The sequence below is a fragment of the Protomyctophum parallelum genome (genome assembly GCF_964188405.1).
Source record: "Protomyctophum parallelum genome assembly, chromosome: 7".
Lineage (NCBI taxonomy): Eukaryota > Metazoa > Chordata > Actinopteri > Myctophiformes > Myctophidae > Protomyctophum > Protomyctophum parallelum.
Window position 1 is genome coordinate 14,854,361 of NC_139705.1, and position 20,315 is coordinate 14,874,675.

The window sequence follows — 20,315 nt, forward strand, 5'->3', positions numbered from 1 at the left end:
ACAGGGCTGATGTTTCAGCCTTAATGACACTGGAAGGCCACAGGGCTGATGTTTCAGCCTTAATGACACTGGGAGGCCACAGGGCTGATGTTTCAGCCTTAATGGCACTGGGAGGCCACAGGGCTGATGTTTCAGCCTTAAATGACACTGGGAGCCACAGGGCTGATGTTTCAGCCCTAATGACACTGGGAGGCCACAGGACTGATGTTTCAGCCTTAATGGCACTGGGAGGCCACAGGGCTGATGTTTCAGCCTTAATGACACTGGAAGGCACAGGGCTGATGTTTCAGCCTTAATGACACTGGAAGGCCACAGGGCTGATGTTTCAGCCTTAATGACACTGGAAGGCCACAGGGCTGATGTTTCAGCCTTAATGACACTGGGAGGCCACAGGACTGATGTTTTGGAGGCCACTGGGCTGATGCCGACAGTGATGGGGAAAAAAGATGTGGTGGAATAATATCGATACTGCAACATAGAAACTCTATTACAAGTATAAATCCGGAATTCAAAGCGAATCATCTGCCTCCATCTCACCCTGTCCTCTGCATCCTCTTCTCTCACAACTACTCTCTGAACTAAGTTCATGTCCTCTTTCTTTCACTATAAATCTTCTCTTTGGTCTTCCTGTAGGCCTCCTGCCTGGCAGTTCCAACCTCAACATCCTTCTACAGATACTCACTATCCCTCCTCTGTAGGTGTCCAAACCATCTCAGTCTGGCCTCATCTCCAAAACATCTAACATGCACTGTCCCTCTCATGTACTCGTTCTTGATCCTATCCATTCTTGTCACTGTCTCCCAGAGAGAACCTCAACATTGGAGTCTCTGCATGCTACCTCCAGCTCTGCTTCCTGTCTCTAAACCATACAACATAGCTGGTCTCACCACCGCCTTGTACACCTTCCCATTCATTCTGCTGATGCTTTCATATCACAACCACCACTGCACTGAGTACTGGAAAACATACACACAGAGAACCAGGGGTGGAGAAGGAGGTGTAGAATGAGGATGAGACCATAACATAATAGACAGCACAACATTGCAGGGCTTTAATTGTGGCCCGTTTTTATAAACACATTCAGGTTAAAACTTACACCTTGTGCAAGATGTTCTCGTTAACAGGGCGCGTGCGTACAGGGTGTTACGAAGACCAGATGATTAAGACTATAATCGTGTGTTAAACAATAATTTAAAATGTGATAATGGGCTATAGCATCCACAATGCTTGTGCTTGCTTGTTTTCTCCCTGTTTACACTGATCTGCATTATAGGTGTTGGGGTGTTTGTGTGCGTGCATGTTGTGTGTGTACATGTGTCTGTCTGTATGTGAGTGTGTGTGTGCTCACGCAAGTGCACGTGCACCGGCTTGCACCACACCGGTGGTGGCTTCATTCTGTGATTGCGTTTTCCCTATTCGGTGAATAGACGGTAATTATCCCTAAAAAATACTTCCATCCACACGCTGTAGGGCGGTGAAGACACTTCTGTTGCCGCTGTTTGGTTTCATTATAAACTGTTGTTTGTGTGTTTTTCGGCTATGGTGGATGCATATTTTGGCTGGCAGCTACTGTAGTTTGATAGGAATGTTCCTTATCTGTCCTTTCCAGAGTGCCTTTGCTCCTATGTGAAATTGGCATGGTAATCTGTTAAGGATTCCCCCCCCGCTCCCCCTCTCTCTCACTTGTTTGTACCCACAATGCTCATGTAAATTTGGAGGGGGGGGGCACAGAGCAGTACCCCCTGCTGCCCTCTCTCTCTCTCTCTCTCTCTCTCTCTCTCTCTCTCTCACTCTGCAGCCAATTAAATCCACAGATCCACAGATCCCTGACCGACGTTTCTGAAAATGGAGCCCGAGGCAGGATTTTTTTTATCTCCTCTCTCTAGTGCTGAGGAAACAGTCGTGTAGGTGTTGTTGGGTGGTACCCCAAAATGACTGAGGTATATGATATTTATTTACCCCAGGGTTAGTTAATCACTGAGGTATATGGTATTTATTTACCCCAAGGGTTCAAAACATGTTAATCCCTATCCAAGCGGAGCAGATTTAAAGGTATAGGTATAAAGGTATAAACCATGAAAACAGGATTGGGATCATACTGTGATATCCGATTGGATCAGGAATCCAAGCTTTGATCTATAGATCAAGTCTTCGAAATTAACAGTTTGATCAATTCTTCCCACTGGAGTGGTGGACCAGAGCAAAAATGTACCATAGATTTTAGACAGAATGTTTTCCCACATGCAATTTAGTATTGTTGGTGTGACAGTTTTCCTGGAACACGGTTCAGGGGTCCAAGGTTGTAGCCTGCATGGCTTTGGCCATACTGATACGCAGACGAAGAGTTTGATCAATCCTCAAGGCCCCCCCCCCCCCCCCCCCCCCCCGCAGCCCCGCCTCCCCGCACCCCCACCCCCCCGCCGCAGCGCGGAAAAAAATAAGTTGTTTTCGCTGGTACTTTTAAAGCAGCTTCTATAGGCCAATGTCCAAGCCAAGGTGAGGACTATATTATTATTATTATGAGAGAGAGAGAGAGAGAGGGAGAGAGAGGGAGATATAGAGAGATACGGAGGGAGAGAGAGAGATCATAGGCGGCGGGTGCGTTTTACCTTTGGGTAGGCTACAGAATTGCGTTGGGGGGGACTGTCGCGGCCGAGCGAAGCGCGGCCGCCGCCGCGGATTTATTTATTTATTTCCCAAATGGTCTAAAAATGAGTTCTTTAGCATACTTTTACCAATGAATTAGCCAATACACAGACAGCGACTGATCAGCCTATTTTGGACGATATGGGTCTTTTCTCGAGTCAGTGTGTAGTCTCACTAGTCTGTGGTTAGGTCTCTTTGGTGAATTCTTGATCAGTGTTATTATGTCACGCCTCAAGATCAACTACAAAAGAAACCCGATTAGCACTTTTTAACACCTCTTGGACGGCCGGTGTCTCTCAAGACAGACTGTTGCCTGAGGAACAACAGGGGAGGCGCTGTTTTCCCGAATATTTGACGATGGGATTCTCAGATTGCCGGCGGAGAGGTCCAAAATGTTCGGAATTCCCAGAAAATATGTAATGTAAATTGTCCACGAAAATCTTCATGGGGGCCGAAAGGGGCCCTAGGATTCTTCATGGGGTCCATGGCCCCGTGGCCCCCACAGACTCTACGTCGCTGCTGATACGCTCCCTCCCCGGTGTCACTCTGGACTTCGTCCCATAGGCAGCTTGAAAAGTGGCCACAAGTAGTTGCCTTGACAGACAGACTCATCCAGCCAATCGGCGTAGTCGTGCTAGTGCTTGAAAGATACCACGCTAAGAACAACAAGGTCCGTTTAGTTTCTACGGTACTTTCTACATGAGTGAGCTATGTCGGAAATATGTCGGAGTCTATCTATATCTGAAATAACTGCACTTTGAGCTGTTATCATTTCTGTGGAAACTTTTAAACTTGTTGCCTCGAGGGCAGCCATTGTTGTTTTGAAAGTAGCACAGCATGTTACATCAACATCGACACATGGACAAATCTAACACTGTTGTACGGATTATATAAATGAAGGCTCTGTTCCAATTCCATTCTGGTCAAACAGAGTCTGTGTTAATGATACTAATGAAGGCTCTGTTTCATTCTCGTCAAACAGAGTCAGGGTGCTGCTATTGTGCACGTTGGTTCACTGGAAACACTACTACACCAGTGGGTCTCAAAGTGTCCTTGAGTGGGTTCCAAATCGGCCTGTACGGGTGTGTAACTCTGAGAGACCAAATTGGTCCCAACCCACCCACCCTCTAGGCAATTTTCATATAGGATTAATTTTAGTAATGGCCTTGCCTGTCAAATAAATGGTGAATGGTGCATTTATATAGAGCTTTTATTCAAAGCGCTTTACATAGATTGTGCATTACATTCCCCCCCGCAAGCAGTGAAGTTCACATCTCCCTCCCGGCTGGAGACAGGCATTGTTCAAGCTAATGGGTCATTTGCATTCCAACTACTTCCACATGTAGGCAAACTTACATTACGAATGTACTCGCATCAACATGTAGATTAAATGTTGTTTTAGAGGTTATATTTGTTATATGCGGTTTGCAGAAATAACAATGTCTGGTGGAAATGATACAAATAAATCAAGTATCCTGATGGTTCGGAACTTCGGAGGGCACGCTAAAACCGGCATTATAGCCTGCTGCTGTGGATTGTTCCACAGCCTATTCTGGCATATAAATATCGCCAGCTCTTTGTCAGTCAAAACTCAAAAGATAACAGTTCTGTCCGTCCTTCTTTGACTTGACCTATCCTATGGTATATAAACTGTGCTGCTATAAACCTGCTGCGGCTGAAATGTGGAGTTTGTGGACCTCTGGAGCTGGCAGAATCTATCAAATATATATTAATTACATCGATGCGCCCGGCCCTTTACCCATACACGTGTAGCCTATAATGTTTCCCCCTCTATATAAAAATGACAATATAGCTCTAATGTCGTATTTCGTCTGACTCTGAGCAATGCGCCTGGCTCTGCTACAATAACGTGTGGTATTTTATTGGCTCAATACAAAGTCGGACAGTGTTTTATCCGCTCTCAAACTGTGTTGGATGCAACCGACCCCTTGTTACCTCCTGACCGAGCTAAAGCACCCCAACGCCCAGTATTGTATTTGTTATTGGGTCTAAAATGATTTATATATATAATCCGTTAATCACACAGTCAAAGACCAAATAATTTGCAGGCAGTTGGCGTTAATTATCTCGTGCTGCGCAAGGGTATTCAATATAGTGCTCACACCGTCACTATAATTATATTTTGGTAAACTGAAATGAAAAATTCGAGTTGTCCTGTCGAGTTGAAACGCTGCCTTGAATTAGTTGGAATGTGACATTTAGAAGACAATGGCAAGTCGTCAACCCCCCGCTGCGGGTGGGAGAGGTGTGAAGAGCATTAGAAGAGATGCAGGGAGAGAGTGGCCAATGGAATTGCACGAAAAACACGGTCATCCTGACCATTAGCCGTCAGAGTAGTAAGTGAGTTGAGTTCAGACATGCTAGTGTTAAGGACACTTCGACACTAACTCTAGGGGAGCCCACACACACACACACACACACACACACACGCACAGGACGACCTACCCGTCCCGTTTTTTCTTCCAACTGTAAATCCGACATAATGGTACGGTGCACCTGTAATGCAGAAACATTAAATAAACAGCCTCTTCGAGGTTGCGTCCCCTCCTCAGACTGTTGGTCCAGCAGTCCGTTCTCCTAGTACAGTCCTTCCACAGACAGACTCGTCTACATTACGTTATGTCGCTGGCGTACGTGCATTCAGAGTGGATGATGACAGTCGACCGCGTCGTGGTATAGCCTCGGTACCCGTGCATGCAGGCTTTTATTTTCGTTTGCAAAAAAAATTTAAGCGTGCAGTAAAGGATTGCCTGCTTCCAATCCCTCCTCACTATACGGCCCCTGGGTGTGAACGTGTAATTTACATCCAACATGAATGTGTACAATGTCAAGTCCAATTAAGGGTGCAGTATGCTGCTTTCATCTGGTCTCACTCCAGTACATTTACTTAAGTATAGTACAATTTTGAGGTATTTTTACTTTTACTTCGACTTCACTACATCTCAGAGGCAAATATTGTACTTTTACTCCACTACATTTATTTGAAAACTTTAGTTACTAGGCCTAGTTACTTTGTAGATTTTGATTATTTCTTACAAGACATACATACACACTTCAGCCCTATTATTATTTGAAAATAGCCGATCTACAAGCTCACAATGTCGCAATGCGACGCATTTTAATGACAGAGACAGAAACTGTCCCCTGGTTGTGTTGCCAGGGCTGTTCTCCACACTGTGGGAATATAAACGGTCCCTGGTTGTGTTGCCTCGGTCCCAGCCTTACTCATCTGCCAAGAGAAAAGCCTGGTCACAGCCTAAGGCAGAGATGTTATCGGCGGAAGTGTCGGTTCGGAACATCCGTCAGATGTAATTCCCCCGGATACGACCAATCACAACACTTGTTTCATTCACGGAGATGTAAACAGATTTGGCAAGCATCAACGTCATTTTCTTGAGTGGTACTTCCGCCAAAATCCTACAACTTCCGCCCCCAATTGTTTTTGGTTGTGTGGCCAGGGCCATTCTCCACACTGAGAACAGAGACTGTTCCCTGGTTGTGTTGTGGGCCATTCTCCACACTGTGAGAATAGAAACTCGCTCCTTTCCTCAACCATGAAGGAAGGAGAGGGAGTTATAAGTGAATGCCAGAGGCTGGTGTGTCACGGTTAACTTTCTGCTTACATACTCTCTCTCTCTCTCTCTCTCTCTCCTCTCTCCTCTCTCCTCTCTCTCTCTCTCTCTCCCCCTGTGTGTGTGTGTCCGTTCCTTCTGGCTCCCAAACCATAAAATGAACTCCCCATTGCAATTAGAATGGCATACTCACTCCCAATCTTCTGCCGTAATCTGAAAGGCACCTCTTCAGAATCCACCTTAGCCCATAGCACTGCACTTGCCCTAACCTCCACAACCTTGCAGGCCTATATGCAAAGGCTTAACTGTAATTTAAATAGCATGTTATGTAGACAGATTCCAGATCATTATTACTATATTATTATAGTTTTAATAATGTACCGATTTTTTATTTTCTTTGAATATTCTACTGTAAGACTGATATGTTCTTGGTTTACTTATGATCCTAGATGACTGACTACATTGTGTTGTCCTTGCTTACTGTAAATCTTGCTTATACTGTAGTCTGGATTAAGCATGATTTTATGACTACTACAAGCTTGTAGCGTGTCACTCTGTGCTGCGCTACAAGCTTGTAGATCTGCTATTTTTGCAAACATTTTAATATATGTATATATTTTTAACTCAAATCTTTGCTTCTGGGGGGGTCCTTTGAGATTGGGTCGGCAGCCACATACATATAATCTTTGCTTGTAGATTTGAGTGCAACACCCAACAACCAAACATAAAATGCCTTGCCTTTTAGGTCTACTGGATCTCTTCTCCACTAGTCCCTCCCTGGCATTTTAGTCTATTTTTTATTTGTTGATGAAGTTGTCAATATATATTTATTTAGTCTTAGTCAACACAGCTTATTTTTTTTTCTTTTCGCTTTTTCTTTTGTCATACTTCGACAAAATCAACACTGTTCCTCTGTTTAATTCTCCATCCCTCTTCTTGGCTCATCTGCCTCTCGCTCAGCCCGCACGTGCGTGATAAACTGCTTGAATTGTGTGTGTGAGTGTGTGTGTGTGTGTGTGTGTGTGTGTGTGTGTGTGTGTGTGTGTGTGTGTGTGTGTGTGTGTGTGTGTGTGTGCGCGCGCATGTATTTGTGAGTGCGCGTGCATGGCCACGTGCGTGCGGGTGTGTGGGTGGGTGATGGCAGTACATATGTAACCTCTCAGTGTGTGATGCGTGGCTGCACTAACAGAGTGGGTTGTTAACACTGTGTTCGGGCGCTGCATTAAGTGCCACGGGGGAAATCCTTTACATTGCCTAGTCAGGTTTTCTGCTGTTGGAATGGCATAATTGCACTGGCGGGCGCGTGCAAGCCGTGCATGCAGCGCTCGCTCGCCCGCCGCGCGCGCGCGCGCGCGCACACACACACACACACACACACACACACACACACACACACACACACACACACACACACACACACACATCCCATCTTTCAAGTCTGCAGGCATGCGTATAACACTAATGCATGCATTACCTGGCTGGTGCAATATGGCTGTACGCCTGTACCCCTGTATGCCCCCCATGTACATTTGCATGTGTGCACATGGACAGGCACGCACTCACGCACGCAATTTCAATTATACAATTTTGGTGTTTAGCAGAACCTCTTATCCAGTTTGAGATCAGAGCAAGCAGACTAAGCATGAACTCTAGCAAACAAACAGGGTAAATAGTCACATCAGTAGAGTGTGCAGAGATAACAATTTATTTAATGCCTCAAAGGAACTAGCTGCACCAAGAAGACAGCGAAGCATCTGTTTAAACATGCTATCTAAATAACATTAGCATTGTTGGAAAGGAAAAGAAACCTAATCTAAACGACAGAAACACACACACGCATGCACGTGCCCACACACATACACATCGCGCACGCACGGACAATTGCGGACTGGCAGCTTCAATCACACCATGCACTGTGAATTTAGATAGTCAATTAACAAATTCAATACTGTAAATGTCAATTTTGTTTTACCTGTTGCTTGTTGCAACATATTAGGCTTGTTGATTCACTTACTGCTCTGCTTTCAGCAATTTCTCTCTCTCTCTCTCTCTCTCTCTCTCTCTCTCTGTATACTTTATACTTTAATTGTTTATTTGGACGGGACAGCACCTATTAATGAAAAATCACACCCGTACTGATGTACACGTGTGAAGTGAGTGAACGCTGTATGCTAAAAGATACAAGAGTGATGATTATACAGTACAGCACATGGCTTCCTTAGACATTGGTGTACAGCCTTGTGTTCTAAACAGAGCAGATGGCAAGCAGCATCATCATCATTACAACCTTGAGAGACTTGAGTTGTGACCAACGACTTGAGACTTGGCTTGGACATCACAAACAGTACTCTCTGGTGTGTGTCCATGTGCATGTTTTCAAGAATGTGCATGTGTGTCTGGGCAGAGGCGTCCTTAAATTGCCTTTGCTGTAACACTATCAGTGGTGGAAAGTAACTAAGTAGCCTACAATTATGAGGTACTTGGAGTAGTTATTACGTTGTAGATACATTTTACTACTATAGTAGACCTCACTATACATTAACCAGTTAAGATCTATATACTGTATATTTGAAAATGGCAGATCTACAAACTTGTAGATTGGCTATTTTCAAAATATTTGTATACATTTTTTAAATGTGCGACATTGCATAATGAGTACTTTTGGTACTTTAACCCCTTTTGGTGCTGGCATTGTGTTATGATTTAGCTATTGAAAATAGCAGATCTACAAGCTCATAGCGCGCCACCAAAAATTGTAAAAATGCGGCACACATCTTCGCAAATTTAACATAATTATATTCTTTCAGAGGACTTTTTTTTATTTCGACGTCAGGCCTAAATGGGTTAAGTACATTTTGACGCAGATACTTTTGTAACAGAGTATTTCTAGTATTGATACTTTTACTTAAGTAGAAAATGTGAGTACTAACATGACATCATCAATGTGCATACTGTATTTATCTATTTTGAAAGGCAAGAAAGAGCAGAACATGATAGCGGTCACTCCATTATACCAGCATTTGCATACCAGCACCAGCACGGAACAGTGCACAGACGTTTAGTGCACTGTTCTGTGGAAGAAAATACAACATCTTCACTTTGCTACATTACTAAATGCATGGTCAGGGACCACATGCAATACCTCCACGGACCACCAGTGGTCCACGGACCACCTGTTGAAAACCCCTGGTCTAGACAACCAGTTGGGGTTAGCAGAGCACAAAGCAGACGGGATGGAAGGGTCGAAGCAGGTCACCGCTGAAAACAGCTTTAAGGAAACACACAGCAAAAGAGGCATTGTGATTGGCCGGGGGGTAGGGGAGTGGAGGGATCACAAGTAAATGAAAATGAAGGTAAGGTTGAAACGATTCAAATTAAAAGAGAAAGAATGATTAAAAAGAACTGCTGTGTTGAAAGATAAAAGGGAACAATAAACACTCGCAGCCGATCCTTTGTTGAATTTGTGACTTGCTTTGATTGGTGTGTGTGTGTGTGTGTGTGTGTGTGTGTGTGTGTGTGTGTGTGTGTGTGTGTGTGTGTGTGTGTGTGTGTGTGTGTGTGTCTGTGTCTGTGTCTGTGTCTGTGTGTGTGTGTGTGTGTGTGTGTGTGTGTGTGTGTGTGTGTGTGCTCGCGTGTGTGTAGTACGTGTGCCAGTATGTGCTGTCTCTGACACTTTACAGTTCACTATTGGTTTGAAAGAGAGAGAGAGAATTGGAGAGCTCGTTAAGGTGATAATCAGCTTTAATTAAGCCTGTCTTTCGACTTCATGTCCCTCTTGGGGGGGAATAAGGTAAAGACTCAGTGGCTCCCTGTGAAGAGACAGACAGCCGGGGAGACAGGCAGGGAGACAGGCAGGGAGACAGGTGGGGAGACAGGCAGGGAGACAGGCAGGGAGACAGGTGGGGAGACGGATGGATTGAGCAAATGAGCGCAGACCTTGAAAGGTCCCAGCAACCTCTGGCAGCCCACACCAGACACCCTGGATACCATTATAATTGACTAAATATTCTCATTCATATTTCATGTCCATGTAATTTATTTTTTTCCATCTCTAACTTTAATTTATTAGCCTTTTCCAACTTGTTTTCTTTCCTTTTTGGTCTACTTTTTCTTCGTCCTCATTCATAAAAATGGTTTGTAGCTGTTTTAGCAATGTACTGCTAATTGCTCTGTAGCGAGGAAGCCACAACTACCACCTGTTAGCATCTGTAACAGTCCATCGTATGGACTTCCATATAAGCTTGCGAGTTGCGAGCTCTTCTGATGTCCGTCGTACATGTCCAGCTGTGTGGAAGGAAGCTGGCATCCCCTGATTTTCAACCTTCTTCATATCAAGGTCCATTATTTATTTGGCATTTGAGCCACGGACCACCATTTGATGAGATGTAGCCTCTGCCATCGGTGTATGAATGCGTGTGCGAATGGATGAATGCAATGCACAATCATTGTAAAGCACCTTGGATAAAAGGCGCTATACTGTATAAATGCACCATTGGAAGAAAAAACTAAATTAAATAATAATAAAAATTGTACCCTAGCATCAATATAAAAAACAAGAAGGGATACAAGGAAAGGAGTGTCAGGGGGTGAGGTAGTGTCTGAAGAGGTGAGTCTTCATACTGCAGTGGGACAATTGGAAGTGAGTCTGCAGTTCTCAGTGCAAGCGTGAGTCCATACTCCCCAGTTGGGGAGCCAGGAGCCAATGTGATTGAGCATTCAGTCTTATTCCCTTGTGTCCTCTGGCACTCATACCCTCTGGCATGCACTCCCAAACCCACAATAAGTTAAAACCTCCACAGCACTTTGCTCCACGTCAGCAATACTCATTTGCAAGATGAATATTTGTGTTGTTTCGAGTGACCTTCAACTAAACTTAAGATTCGCAGCATAACGGTCCAGGTGAAAAGAGGAGAGAATTGAAAGTAGTAATAATAATTGTAATAATAATAATAATATAATAATAATAGTAGTTTGTGTCTAACATGGGTAGGAAGAATGTTGTGAAAACCCGAGGGGTATGGTACGGGGAGGAAGATGGAACACTGTGCGCTCCTTCACCTTGAAGTGGCGGTTTTGTTCGTCCCGATAACGGGCTAATACGCCTAATCAGGCCTGATTAATTGCACGGATAGGAGGTGTGTTCGTTAGCCTAATTGATGGCTTTATCGGTGCTTCGCAGCGGGGCTGAGCAGGTGATGGTGCAGCCGAGGAGTGTATCCGGAGGGATTTCAGGCCGGGTGAAGGTTACCGCCAGTGGGGAGGATGGGGACGTGAAAGGTGGAGTGTACTATGGGCCCTGTTTTCGTGCCTTACCACTTATCCCTAAACCTTTTTGCCCTTTTTGTTTTACTATTTGAAAAACAGTACTAGCCATTACTAGCCAATCTACATTGACACATTGTGAGCTTCTATATCGGTTATTTGACCTATTCAAAAATGATTTTCAAAATATAAAAAAGGCAAAGAAGTTCAGGAATAAGTGGTAAGGCATTGGTGAAAATAGGGCCCTATGTGGCCGGGAATCTCAATTGGAGTCACAATTGGCTATAATATACAATTATACATATTATGTTCAAGGGAGGGTAGTGCATTGGCATGAATGTGATATTAATTGAATCTTGTCGTTGCACGTATCCTTACGGGCTGGAGCGGCTCCTGTCAGCGGGGAACGTTGAGTGGGAAGACTAAGACGAAGGCTCTACAATACGTCCTCCCGGTGGGTGTTCCTCACTGACCGCTGAGCCAAGTATAGCGTACAACAGCAGTGGAACGCCGTGGGAGGAATGAATGGGCATAACGATTAACTTGGGAAGAAAAAGAAGAAGAAAAAAAGATTATTGGCTACTCTAAATTTAGAACCGAAGGGAAAAAGAAAATTCACTGTTTCAGGGTTCCATATTGCAATAGTCCAAGTGTTGAAGGTGTCTGACCATGACTCGGTCACCACTCAGAGGGAGGGAGGGAGGGTGTGTGGAGTGGTCCTTCATTACCATGACTCGGAAAACTAGAATAAAAAAAAACATTTTAGTTAACTGAAACAAAAAACAAACAAAAATTTAAATAAATAAACGATAACTAAACTTAAACTGTATTGTGTGTTCACAAAACTAACTGAAATTATAGACAAAATACACTTAGTCAACATTTATATGCCTTTCGGATATTTATAAACCTTTTTCATTCATTTGATTAATTTCCTCATTTCTCGCTTTTTTGCATTCTGCACCATGCCTGAAACTGACTGCACGTTACTTGGGAAAATGGCAAAAGTTGGAAGAAAGAGACACAGTCCAATATGTGATTACTTTGAATATGACAGCGAGAGAGACGCAAGCAAGTGCCTTGCTGGAAAAGGATGATCGTAAAATATGCGGAGCACGTCTGAAGGGTATAGGCCTATTGTATAAGGATCAGGCATTTGTGGAATGAGCAACACTGCTAAACGTGTGCATAGCGCCTCCAAAAAGGTATTTACCCTAGCTTTGAGTTGCTTAATGGACTGGATGATTGCACTCTCACACAGTAATAAGGGGGAAAGAAAACTAATATGTCCTTACTAATATAAAACAAAAAAAAACACATATTGCGTCTGGAAGGTCCATACGCAGCCACCGCAGCTTGGTATGGTATGGGGCAGTATCTCTCACAGGCAAGACAGAACTTGTCATCATTAATTTAAAGTCAATCTCAATACAGTGAGATTCCCAGAAGCCCTAGCCCTAGGAAGCCAGTGTGACTGATTTTGTTTTTCTCAGTGTGATCTAAACGTGTTACGGCTGTCCGCCTGAAACCTTGTATCTCTTAAAAGTTATCAAAAAACGTTGACTAAAACATATAAAACGAAACCCGGGAATAGCGTGTTCAGCAAGGAAAGACAATGGGGACAAAAATCTGCATGTTGGCTACCGGTGCCACTACTGCTCCATTAAGCTGGCCAGACTTTTGGGGCCAGTGTGTGAACGCTCAATCATCACACTGCACCTGTTCCTCTGCCACGCTGCACACTCTGGGCTCCCACAGGGTAAACCCTGCTTTCCTGCCAAAACATGGAAACCTCATATGCCCTAAACTGTTACTTTTGCAGGATTCAAATAAAATAAAATAAAATAAAAACAGCAGTGGTAGCAGATTTACAAGCTCAAAAGCTCGAGCTTGCGGATCAGCTTCTTTGAGGCTTTTGTGTGACGCCGTAGTGTGATCAAGTAGGATGTTCATTTTACAAAAAACAAAAACAAAAAAAAGTTAAAATATGGAGATAAGAGGTTTCTGCGCCGACGGCACCGATTTGACAAAGATGATGATGCACTTAGAAGGATGCTGCTGCCTCACCGGAACGGGAGGGAGGCAGAGCATCTCCGTGGGACAAAAGGCCAGGCCATACCGAATGTGACGAGCACTCGTTCCACTGCAGGCAGTGGTGGTAAAAGCATTCACAGTTTTGAGGGGCCGCTAGATGTATCAGCTATTATCGGCCTATCACAGTACATACAGTAAACATCAGTATATGAAAGTTCTTTAGAGAACAGACAAATATCATTATCATTATTAAATTGCCTGTGAAGTTTGCCTTTTCACTGCATTGATGGGGGACCCCTTGGGATAAAGTTTCTTATTAAAACGAGACAAGAACATTGGTCAAAAATAAAACCGTTTACTCCTCAAAGGTCCGGCACCAGTCAGGCTCAAGTTCACACTCTCTCATAACTCATATGCTTATGTTTGGTCTGAGTATATGAAATATTTTCTCATTCCGTCGTCTAGTGTCTATAAGTGTTCATTGGGTTCACGAACCGCCGTGCCTCAGACTCCGGAGCCATGGGGAGGCGACGAGCCCTTTCCTCTATATTTATCTTTGGCCGTATGATTTATTAATAGCCTTCCCTCAAGTATGCGCAGCACTAAAAATACAGCGGAGGCAGAATGCCACATCCAGCATCGAGCCGTTCGGAGGAGGAGGAGGAGGAGGAGGGTATGGGGACAGATCTGTCCACTCAGCGTTCTCCCTCATTTTCCCAGCAACAACACACACCTCTGGGGGGATGATCCAGGCGTTTCAGGTTACCTCAGCAGGCAAAAGTGTTCGCTGACTCTGCAGTTTTTGAGCGGCGCAGTACGCCAGATATACCTTGGATAGCGTGACTCAGCGCGATTCGCCCATCAGATACATCGACGTAACGTAATTCCAGTGGATTGTCGGATATCGAGCGATTGTGTGAGACACACATGCAGATATTGGGGGGTGGGGGAGGGGGGCGTGGGCAATCCCACCATTGTCTTGTAGGTGCAAAGTAAACAATATTATCTTTTAGGATTTTAACGATTCTGGTTCATTCATGATTAATTACCTCTTTACATTCCGATTCCTCACTGCTTCTCATTAATGGTTCCAAATGGACCCGTACAACCAGGTCTGTAACCCCTACGGGTCCATTTGGTTCCATTTGTAAGAGTTATGGTGGTCCTTGAAATGTAAAAGTGTCTTTCTTTCTTTCTTTCTTTCTTTCTTTCTTTCTTTCTTTCTTTCTTCCCCCCCCATCTCTCCTCTCCTCTCCTCTCCTCTCCTCTGCAGTATGAGTACTTCAATGCGGTGCTGATCAACGAGGTGGATGAGGAGGATCGGTACCTGGACCTGGGAGGAGAGTTCATCCTGCAACCCAACGACCACTTCAACAACCTGTCAGTCAACCTGAGCCTCAGCGTGGTGCAGGTGCCCACCAACATGTACAACAAAGGTACTAATACACCAACATGTACAACAAAGGTACTAATACACCAACATGTACAACAAAGGTACTAATACACCAACATGTACAACAAAGGTACTAATACACCAACATGTACAACAAAGGTACTAATACACCAACATGTACAACAAAGGTACTAATACACCAACATGTACAACAAAGGTACTAATACACCAACATGTACAACAAAGGTACTAATACACCAACATGTACAACAAAGGTACTAATACACCAACATGTACAACAAAGGTACTAATACACCAACATGTACAACAAAGGTACTAATACACCAACATGTACAACACGTGTTATCTATCTATCTATCTATCTATCTATCTATCTATCTATCTATCTATCTATCTATCTATCTATCTATAAATGCACCAAGTGTCTGTCACCCCCTTTTTGAAACTAGCTCCTCGCCACTCGCCCTACAAACTTCCACTTGGTTTGAGCATAGATATATAAATAATAGAGATGGCACTGGCTGGGAGGGGAATCCTGGTGCCGTCTCCATTATTTATATATCTATGCTCAAACCGAGTGGAAGTGTGTAGGGCGAGTGGCGAGGAGCTAGTTTAAAAAAGGGCCTCAGGGTCCATATATGGAGTTGACACCACACCACTCCATATCTGGGCATGCCTGACACAGAACTCCATATACTGTAGGACTTAAAGGGACATATAAATATATTTATTGTCATAAAAGGGATACAGGCTGAGGCTATTGCATAGCCGGGTGGGGCATGGATCTGATCACCCCTATATCTCCATATATGGAGCTGGCCTGTTCTGACATCACAACACTTCATATTTGGGCATGTCTGACACAGAACTCCATATAGGAATAAAGGGAGACAGATACAGAGATCTCCATAGAGGGAGACAGACATAATAAATGGGTGGGGGCGGGGCATTCATTTCCAACTTGCATCCTTCCAAGTTCCCAATGGGCACCGCTCTAGTTTTATTATAATCGACTATTCTTTATAGTCAATTAAATCCATTAGTTTGATTAAGTGTTTGCGACCCTAGATTTGGGAACATCGGACAAGAACAAACAAAAACGTCTACCGGTAATAAATTCCAATTTTGAAGTGACTTAATATGAAAAATCTAAAGCCTCAGAGAGCTGTTATAGGAAAGTTTGCCCATCAATGCATGTACGCCCAAGGGAAAGGAGCTGCATGTGAGGTCATTAACTGATTGAAGATCATCCCTAACGCGGGCGGACTTAATTAGCTGTTAAATAATCAGAGATTCTTCTAATTTGTCATCCACTGAAGTCCAACTGGTAGAGTCATGTCTGCGCGTACACTGTTCCAAGTGGACGGAGGGGATGTCGTGACGGCTTAAGCCGGCGAGCGGAGGAGAAGGAGTGATTTGACGAGGAGGGGTGGGGCTGAGGGAGAGAGAGAGGGAGAACATGAAGGAGAAAGTAGGTTAAGTCAGACTGACAAGAAGGTCTGAGGGAAAGATTAATTACTTCTAGGGAGGGAGGGAGGGAGGGAGGGAGGGGGAGAGGGGGAGAGAGGGGGAGAGGGGGAGAGAGGGGGAGAGGGGGAGAGAGAGAGAGAGAGAGAGAGAGAGAGAGAGAGAGAGAGAGAGATGAAAATATAACAAATTGTTAGAGGAATGAAACTGACAGAAAGGTTAACACAAAGGGAAAAGCGGTAATCTTTGATTCACAAAATAAGTACACTCACATTATGACTGGCAATGAGAGAGAGAGAGAGAGAGAGAGAGAGAGAGAGAGAGACATAATTAACTCTGATTTATATACTAACCCTAAAATGGCCAATACACAAGCTCACAGTAGCCAATATACAAGCGAAGTGAAGATAGACAGGAAAGAGGGAGAGAGAGAAGGGGAGAGACATGCAGCAAAGCTCGCCATGAACGGGACTCGAACACACGACACGCTGTCAGGCCAGAGCCTATATGTGGCATGCGCCTGGACCACTAGGCCAGCGGGCGCCCCGTCTATGTCTCTTTTGGTGTCAAATTACTGTAGATACACACGGGGGGGGGGAGTTTGTGATTGATAGATAGGTGTGGGTAGGTAGTTAGGTAGGAAGGTAGGAACGTAGGTTCGTTCCATAGCAGATTATATGACAATAAATGAGCAGTATCTGTGAAACAATATTCAGATCCTTGTACGTTCTCTAATTGTACTTTATCAGTCATCTGTGATGAATGGAAGGTTAGTTCCATAATAAGCAGAGAGCTGCTGCTTGCCTCTGGATATGGACCATAGGTAGCTATAGAACACCATGTCCTGGTCAAACCTAACCATCTTCCTGCCTATAGGGCATAGCAGTGGCTGCCATTTCTGGTTCCATCGATCCAGACCCATTCATTTGTCCCATAGAGATTTCCAAATATATATTAAGCCTAGAATCAAACCATCCAGGATCCTGGAGATTCATGCCCATAAAACATTGATTCTTGTAGAAATGCAGTACCTTCTCGTGTACCGGTGGTACATGTCCTGCAGAACGTCACCGGTCCGCGTACCGGTAGTTGGCCTAGGATATTGTTTTAAGAAATGTCACCTACATGTCCAACATAGGGATGCCAGGGGTACGGCCCTTATACAAGAAACGGATGATGACATAAATCACTGTTATTTCTTTTTTTCCAGTTCAATTCCTGCATGTTTGTGGCTGCGTTGGAAACTGATTCAATTAATTCAGAACCCTTGTGCAAGGGCATTTAATGTTGCTGCTAGCTAGAGTAAAGTAACACATACAGACAGTACATGGACACGAGGCTGTTATGCACTCAGGCGCTTGTAGTACACTACACGCACTCATATGGATTGAGTTGTACGTGTGCTTGCATGCATGCTCACGTTCTCAGGGAAGCAGATGTGCATGTGCACAGTCATGCATGCACACAGTCGCTCTCTCTCTCACACACACACACACACACACACACACACACACACACACACACACACACACACACACACACACAGTCCTATTTCCGTTCTGCTTCCCTCGCTGAGATTGTCCTCTCTAATCACTGTGATGTAAAGTTGATTTCGGCACAGATCACACAGATTGGCATGAGGCTAATCTATACAATTCTACTTTCTAATCTACGTGTGCACACGCACGCACACACACAAACACACACACACACAGTCTCTCACACACACACACACACACACACACACACACACACATTTCAATTTCTTTATTTGAATCCACAAATTACAATTAATTTTACAAGGAAACAAATATAACGGGGTTAACAGTTCATGTTCACACACACACAAACACACACACACACACACACACACACACACACACACACACACACACACACACACACACACACACACACACACACACACACACACACACACACACACACACACACTCGTGGAGGCCTCTTTGATCAGATTGAATTAAGGAGTGCATTAGAGGAGATGAATTTAAATGGAAATTTAGAAGCGGAATAAAGCCTATCCGCTTGTCTCTCATCATGGTGATGGGTGTAGAGATCCATAATAAACGCTCTAGCTGCACCCAGAGTGACTGGATTGTTGTGTGAATGAATGAAGCATGGCTCAAATCCAGCCTCCTCCTCTCAACTAGGTGCTCAATTTATAGCATGGTGGAAAGGTAACCAAACACTTTACTTTTGGAGAATCTGCTTCAAGTGTTGTGCACACTTGGAACTCCTTACAGACTTCACTCAAGTTCAGCTCTCTCGTTTCCCTAGGTCGTTTTCAGTCGGACATATCAACTTTGGTCAATCTCAAGTGTGCCTCTTTCAATTAATGTTGATAAACTAGGTGATGAAATGTTCTTTTATTCATTTTTTTCTTTGTCTAATTTGTCTCATTTTTTCTTTTTCTTCTACTTCACTACATCTCGGATCCAAATATTGTACTTTTTCTCCACTACAATTATTTGAAAACTTTAGTTACTTTGTAGATTTTGATTATTATTACAAAACATACACTGACCCTATATACATTTTGGCCTTGACAATAGCCAATCTACAAGCTCACAGTGCACACAGTCCATTGCTGGGGTGATGGGGGTCCTTCATAATCCTTCTAGCTCTGCTCAAGCACCTGCTAAAGTACCATCCCTGCAGGGGGAGGGGAAGGGAAGTCTCCATGGTGTGCTAATCTGACTGCAGCACCCTCCGCAGGGAGCTCCCTGTGGAGGGTGCTGCAGTCAGATTAGCACACCATGGAGACTTCCCTTCCAAACGCTCACGATGCTTTGCGTAGAGCCGTAGACCGAGTATAGAAGGGATTCCAGGATCTTCCGGGAGACTTTGGGTTTCCTCGGCTGTCTGTGGTACAGACATGGCCTTCCTTGCCACAGTGTGGTATTGCGGCCATGACAGGTCCTCAGTGCCGTGCACGCCCCGTTCTGTTCCTCTTAATGTCCGGTCACGCTTTTTCTAATCTATGTTCCACGCAAGAGCGCACGCTCGCACGCCCTCACACGCACACACACACACACACACACACACACACACACACACAAGCACACGCACACGCACACTGCACGTACACACGTGCATGCGCAAGAAACTTATCAATAAACCAAAGTAGAATATCAATGCTGTCTCTCTCTCTCTCTCTGTCTCAGACTCTGCCATAGTCAACGGGGTGTACTGGTCTGAAGCTCTTAACAAAGTTTTTGTGGATAACTTCGAGAGAGACCCATCGCTCATCTGGCAGTACTTTGGGAGCGCCAAAGGCTTCTTCAGGCAGTACCCAGGTAAGCATGTGCTCAGTGCTGGAAAGTAACTAAGTTACTTTTGTGTTTTTAGGATATTTTTGGGGCTTTTTTGCCTTTATTGATAGATTACAGTAAGGTAGACAGGAAACAGGGAGAGAGAGATGGGGCGTGGAAGACACACAGTATAGTTTGTCTGGATCGGGACTCGATTCAAATTTTCAAATACTAGGCCTACATCTCGGATCCAAATATTGTACTTTTGCTATTAGTTATTTGCTGCAGTTATTTGCAAACTTTAGTTACTACTAGTTACTTTGTAGATTTTGGTTATTATTACAAAACATACATTACCCACTTCAGCCATATATGTACAATCTACAAGCTCACAATGTGTCACGTTGTGAGCTTGTAGATTGACAATTGTCAAGGGCCGTTGCATAATGAATACTTTCTTATTTATTTATTTATTTATTTAATTAATTATTTATTTATGTATTTATTTATGTATTTATGTATTTATTTATTTATTTATTTATTTATTTATTTATTTATTTATTTATTTATTTATTTATTTATTTATTTATTTATTTATTTAGATGCCCCCTACTTTTATTCAAGTAC

At 43.9% G+C, this 20,315-nt stretch overlaps 1 protein-coding gene across 1 annotated transcript in view; it reads left to right on the forward strand.

The window, feature by feature from the left end:
• The window catches only part of cacna2d3a (calcium channel, voltage-dependent, alpha 2/delta subunit 3a), a gene marked incomplete at both ends in the record, with an annotated part of 288,788 nt that overhangs the window by 96,888 nt on the left and 171,585 nt on the right, over positions 1 to 20,315 (forward strand). Inside the window, 2 exon segments of the mRNA XM_083769683.1 lie at positions 14,809 to 14,971; positions 19,602 to 19,733. Coding sequence (XP_083625809.1) covers positions 14,809 to 14,971; positions 19,602 to 19,733 — 295 coding nt within the window.